This window comes from Vairimorpha ceranae (assembly GCF_000988165.1).
Source record: "Vairimorpha ceranae strain PA08 1199 chromosome Unknown NODE_152, whole genome shotgun sequence".
Classification (NCBI taxonomy): Eukaryota; Fungi; Microsporidia; family Nosematidae; genus Vairimorpha; species Vairimorpha ceranae.
Genome location: NW_020169447.1, coordinates 1 through 6,244, shown reverse-complemented (window position 1 = coordinate 6,244; position 6,244 = coordinate 1). Strand labels below are relative to the sequence as shown.

The window sequence follows — 6,244 nt, the reverse complement described above, 5'->3', positions numbered from 1 at the left end:
CCCTAACAGAAAGGTTCCGACTATACTAGACATGTTCGAAGAATATGTTGTGCCCGGATCTATCATTGTTACCGATGGTTATCCATCTTACCCTGGGGCTGTTAGTGAATTTGGTTGGGTCTTGCCATGAAGTGGTAAACCACTCTGTTGGGTTTGTTAATGCTCAAGGAGCACATACTAACCAAATTGAAAACCTGTGTCACATCTTAAGCATGCCTATCGAAAACGTGGCGGTATTAATAAAAGGAGAATTAATTTTTTTTAAATGAATGGCAATGGAGGAAACGAAACGTTCAAAACAGCGATAACAAGACGCTTAGGATTGCATTATATAGACTATTAAAAATGTTTAGATTTTAATTTTTTGAGCCAATCATTTTTTTAAAAATTATAATATTTTTTTTTAAAAAACAAGGGGGGTGGAAAGATGAAGTAGCGCCCAGATCTTAATCCTGTTGAAAATTTATGGACAGATATGTCGAGAATGAATTATAGTGACGGGAAACAATATAATAATATTCAAGATTTACATTCTGCGATATTAGTAGCCTGGTCAAGTATTATACCCGAAAATCTGCTAAACTATGTTAATGGAATGCAGAGGCGTATGATCGACGTTGTTAAAGAAAGAGGTGATAAAATCAATAAATAAGTTTTCTTTTTTTGAATTACTTTTTTTTAAAAAACATCAAAACCATCATGTCCCTGAGAAAACTTAAAGAAGTTTAAAATCACTTTTTTTAACAAAAAAAAATAAATAACAGATATCATTATTTTAAGCATGTGTTTGTATTTCAAAATTTGAGTTTAATGAGACGTCCCGTTTAATTGTAAGACTAATTATTTTTTATAAGCGTTTTGTAGTAGCTTAGATTAGAAAAATAAAATCATGCAGTAGTTTATTGTAACAAAACGAGTGTAATATTTACAATTCTATAAAACGTGTTTTTGGAGGTGTGTCTTAAGATTTTGACGCACCTCTTAAGACAAAAAATCCAAAAACCAGATTTAACATATATAAAGTAAGATTAATAAAAGGTATTTTTTAAATTCTTTTAATTACAATGTTTAAACACGAATTATGATTTTAGAATTGTATCTTGTGTAATTTTGCAAGGAATTTTTTTTTGGGTGTCTTAAGATTTTGACGCGCACTATATAACCATTGGTTGATAGTAACGTTATATTATAGATAGAAAGTCGCTTTTCTGTATTATTGCGATTTTTATTGTACTACACATACAACACAACAAATTTATTTTTTACAGATGGGTGGATACATATACATATATTCTATAGAATTATTAACCGTCGGCTTTTAACGAACGCAAGACACAATTCCTATCGGGGATTTAAAAAAGGCTTGTTTTTAAACTCTTGTACGGGGCCATCGTGGGAACTGAGCACGCAACAACGTCAAAGTTTTTTTTTGAAATAACAACTTGGCAATAGTCACTAACTAACTTGCTTTTAATCTTATAAAAGTTAATACACATGAAAGTTTTTAAAATATTTTAAATAACCCTCATGAGGCCTACAATCAAATCACAAGAAGAATACGATAACATCGTAAATATTCTTAAGGGGGAGAATTTGACAACATATGGCAATAAACCGTGGAAATATGCCCAGATAGATGACCAGAACACAAAAAATTCTCCAAAATATTTACTTTTGTACATTTTAACGTTTTATTTTTATTTGGCCTGTCTGAATTATAATGTGGGGTTGTTTTCTTTCATGTTGAAATGACTTGCTTTCGCTCTTGGTCCTTAGATATTCGATAGAATTTTGTTATCTTAACCTAGGGTTCAAGGGTTGAAATTTATTAAACAAAAAAAAAATCATTTTTGAAAAACAACCAAAGTTAAATTATTTGATGTGGCAATAAATACCGAATAAACATACCAAGTATCGTTTGAAAAAAGGCTGAACTGTTTATCTTAATAGATAATTTACTTTATCTGAAAGATACAGAAAATGGTCATAAACGGGTGTTTGTGGAAGGAACAGTGCTTTCTATGAAAATAGAAGTGCAAAAACTGCACAATCAAGATTATTATGGTCAGAATCGTCTTTACGAGTTGTGCAAACAACTTTGCTTTTAAATTCCCAGATGTGTTGTTAGAGAGGTTTGTAATGAGTGTAATATCTTCTTACAAGCTCAACCCCTTAAGATAAAGGAAAAATTTAAGCATATCCTGGCTAAGAAGCCTTTTGAAAGATTAATCATTTATCTTGTTGATATAAGGATTTGCGCGGAAAAAATGATGGCTTTAGTTATATTCTTACAGGTATATATGTATATTCTAAATATACAATTACTTGTGTTCTCAAAAGTAAGACAGCAACTAAGGTTCTTTCATGTCTTAAATTGGCTATTTATAAACTTGGTGATTCTAAATAATTCAATGTGATAAAGGAAAAGGATTTAGATATTCTTGTTTGGTTGATTTTTGTAAGGAAGAAAGCATTATTTTATATCATGGAATGCAAAGACATCCACAAAGCCAAGGGCAAATCGATCGATTTAGCCAAACGCCCACACGATATTTGCAAAAGCATCTATGTGATGGTGTGTTTGCTGCCGGTAAAAATTGGACTGCGTTTTTGAGCAAGGTGGCTTATGAGTATAAGGTAGCAATACATTCTGCAACGAATAGGCCACCATTTAATCTATTTTTAAGTAGAAGCGGTTCAAATGTTGTAACGTGCTCTATAGATAGTAGCATTGTTGATTCGGATGAGAATCATATTTATATACAAATTAGAAATATTGAAGAGAATGATAATAAGGTCATTGATACAACTATAGTTAATCAAAAATATTTAGGACCCATTGACAGAAAATGCGTTCATAATTTATTAATGGCATAATTATAGGTGACATTATTATTATAAAAAGAGATTTTGATACAAATAGTAAAACAAAGAAGTTAAAATTAGACACATTTTATTCTACACCCAAAAAAGTAACCGAAATTCTATCAAATAATCGTAATAAAATTGAAAATGGTGGTATTGAAGAATTCTTTAAATAAATCTAGTGAACAAAATTAATTCTTTTGATTAATTTCTTGCCTGTTTACGGACTAATCCCCGTATTTCTCATAAAAGTAATCTAATATAAATTTGATATGCACATTGTTGGATAATAGCATCCTGTTTCAAATCCGAAACACTTGTTTCGGAGAAAAGTATAAAAGCAAATATTCAATAAAGAGGATGTCATCTAAAATGACTCCCCGTTCTGTTAATAATACTAAGCGGCCAGTGAGGGAATTCGCTCCCAGCACACATCACGCTGTATATTTTGAATAGTTATAGCACCGTATAATTTTAATTTATTAATTTAAAATAAATATATTTTTGTATGAGTTAGCTAAAAACATTCTTCCTGATAGAAGAATTCTTTTATTTTTATTGGCGCCCAATAATCTTAGATGTCCTGATATGTCAAGGCCAGAATATTCAAAGTACCAATCAAAGCCGTTTTACCAAAGTCGTGTTGTTTCACATAATTGACCTTTTTTTAATTTGACACATGCTGATCACAAAACTTTTAGTCGATTTTTTAAGTATAAATTTTATGTTTTTTGAGTAATTTTTTTAATTTTACTTTAAAAATGCATCTCAATTTTTTTTTCATTTAAACTTTAAAAATAAAAAATTTAAGATATTACAATTTTTTTTAAAACTCTCTTTTCCAATAAGAATTTTTTGTTGATTTCCCATATTTCCCCCTACCCTAAAAAATTTATTTTTAAATTTTTTAATTTTTACCCTTTCTTTAAAATGTTAAGTGACACTGAAATCCAACATATTGCAGAAGTTATAAAAAATTAATTATTAAGAAGAAAGTGTCTTAAATGCAAGGAAATGTAAAGCTTAGGACAAACAGAAAGAATATAGTAAGATGTAAAGACGAAAAATGTGCGACAGAAAGGTCTTCATTTTTTTGTACTGCTTTTTATTATCGGCAGTTAAATGCTTGTTTAATTTTTAAAGTTCTTAATTTATGGATGTCAAAAGTCACTCCTCTTCATATTGCTAAGATTTTGGACATTAAGTGTAAGACAGTAATTGCTATTTTATTTCTTTATAAAAAAGGTTTATTTTTTATATAAATAACAAAGACAATTTTTTGGGTGGATGTGACGTGGTTGTTGGGTTAGATGAAAGCAAATTTGGCAAAAGGAAATATAGTAAGGGACATCGGGTTGAAGGAGTATGGATACTTGGAATGGTCGAAAGATCATTATAACGTAGGATTTTTTTATTTCCTGCACCCAATAGAAAAAATGAATTTTTAAACAAATTAATTAAAAAATTTATAAAAAAAGACTTTGTTATATACTCTGATTGTTTGAAAGAATATTCTAAAACTTCTAATTTTTTGGAAAGCAATCTTATTATTAACCACAGTAAGTTTTTTAAGGACCCAATAGCTAGTGTTCATACCAACACTATCGAGGGAAATTGGGCAGCTATCAAACACCAATACGCTGTCGTACAAAAAAAATAATTTTACCATATTTGCTACGTTTATGCTTCCAAGAAGTCATAAAAAAGACTACTTTCTGGTTTTAATCAAATTATTTCTTTTAAATTTTGTTGGGGTTTTAAAATTAGGAGTATTTTTTAAAAAAAATTAATTATATAAATTAGGGGGACTGAACTCAAAATTAGTTAAAAGAAGATATGTGATGAATTAATCAAGCAAATTATTTTACCATGTGTTCGTGTTAGTCTTAAAAATATTCTTTATATTAAATGAATAACGAATATTTATTTTTTTGCCTTCTTTCAATTTTTTAAAAATGTAGGCAAATTTGCTTAGAAGACCCCAAATCATAACATAAAGAGCCATAAAAAAAATTTTTATAGGCTTGCAGATGTTTTTGAATTGTCGATATCTTCTATAAGCTTGCGTGGTGATTGTACGATTGTTGAGTCGAGATCGGCCAATGTTTTAATTTCTACTGCTAATGATATAGTGAGGACTGGTAGCATTATACATTTAGATGAATGAAAAGCCTATAGTACTTTTGCTAGTTCTTCTGACTATGACTACAAAACTGTGCGTTGTAAATTTAATTTTGTGGGTTCAAATTTTAGTGTACACACAAAGCATGTCGAATCATACAACAATAAATTAAAAATACAAATTTAAGCAAAAGAAGGATCAATATTAGAGCAAAAAAAATCTTTGTTAAAATTTATGTTAAGAGAGCGTCATGTCACCGACCCATTTATGTCTTTTATTAAATTATTAAAATGTTTTTATTTATTTTATTAGCGGAGATGCTAGCTAGCGACCCTAGTTCATATTTTTTTAAAAATTAGCTAAAAATAGCATCTCTGGCAAAAAGTGATATTATTTAAAATTGAATTTTTTTATCCCCCATTTTAAGAATGAGAAGTGTTATGGTAAGAAATGAAAAGACAGAAGTTTTTTTTTATAATCTTTTATTATCTAATCAGCATCGATTTTGTCTAAAATGTTGAACTAAATATTCCTTTGTAACTTAAAAAGCCATTATCTTCATTATAGGTGATATGAGTGTAAGTTTCAGTTAAGTATTTGGAGAAATACAATATTTGAAAATACAAAACCGAACCACTTAAAAGTGTTAAAAATGGGTAGTTTATGCAGTGTAGGTGCAGCGTCGTTGCTTATTTTAATCTTTAAGGGGGTGGGAAGGAAATCGTGCTTTTTTACGCCAAACAAATCAGATTGTTTAGATATATATGGCAAGTATCTGAAAAGTTTTAGAGATATGGGGGGGCGGAGATAATATTATAGTAGAGTTTGATGAGTCTAAACTAAGAAAAACAAACATCACCAAAAAAAACTTATTAAAAGTTTCCGGTCTTTAGGTATGGTTGAGAGAAAACTCAACAGAAAAAAATTATTGTAATTAATATCATCAAAAAGAGATAGAAATACTCCCCCCCCTTCCACTGCTTGTAGGATATATTGACCATGATTCAACTATTTTATGATATGTGGAAAGCTTACCATAATTTAATTTTTTAATTTAAAAAGTATTATATGGTTAATCACGGTTTGTATTTTAAAAATACTGCAAAAAATGTCGTAGAGGCCCACTTGTTGGAATTCCCACATGGTGGGAAAAAATTTATTTTTTTTACCCTCTAAATGAAAGATCAGATTCTTGGATAAGAACTTTTTATTGATTGGGAAAAAGAACAGTTTGGTGAATGCTTGCTTTTCGTTAAT

General features: G+C 29.4%; 3 protein-coding genes across 3 annotated transcripts; all 3 read left to right on the top strand.

Annotated features, from left to right (window-relative positions):
• Positions 1 to 1,527: 1,527 nt before the first annotated feature.
• On the top strand, positions 1,528 to 1,752 carry AAJ76_1520004717 (hypothetical protein; the record flags this gene model as incomplete). Its single annotated transcript, XM_024474120.1, has 1 exon — positions 1,528 to 1,752. One exon carries the CDS (start codon positions 1,528 to 1,530, stop codon positions 1,750 to 1,752), a length of 225 nt encoding a protein of 74 aa, XP_024329725.1.
• A 738-nt stretch (positions 1,753 to 2,490) lies between these two features.
• Positions 2,491 to 2,877, top strand: AAJ76_1520003754 (hypothetical protein; the record flags this gene model as incomplete). The annotated part of the gene is made up of 1 exon (XM_024474119.1): positions 2,491 to 2,877. One exon carries the CDS (start codon positions 2,491 to 2,493, stop codon positions 2,875 to 2,877), a length of 387 nt encoding a protein of 128 aa, XP_024329724.1.
• Positions 2,878 to 4,175: 1,298 nt separating this feature from the next.
• AAJ76_1520002069 (hypothetical protein) lies at positions 4,176 to 4,313 on the top strand (the record flags this gene model as incomplete). The annotated part of the gene is made up of 1 exon (XM_024474118.1): positions 4,176 to 4,313. One exon carries the CDS (start codon positions 4,176 to 4,178, stop codon positions 4,311 to 4,313), a length of 138 nt encoding a protein of 45 aa, XP_024329723.1.
• Positions 4,314 to 6,244: the final 1,931 nt, after the last annotated feature.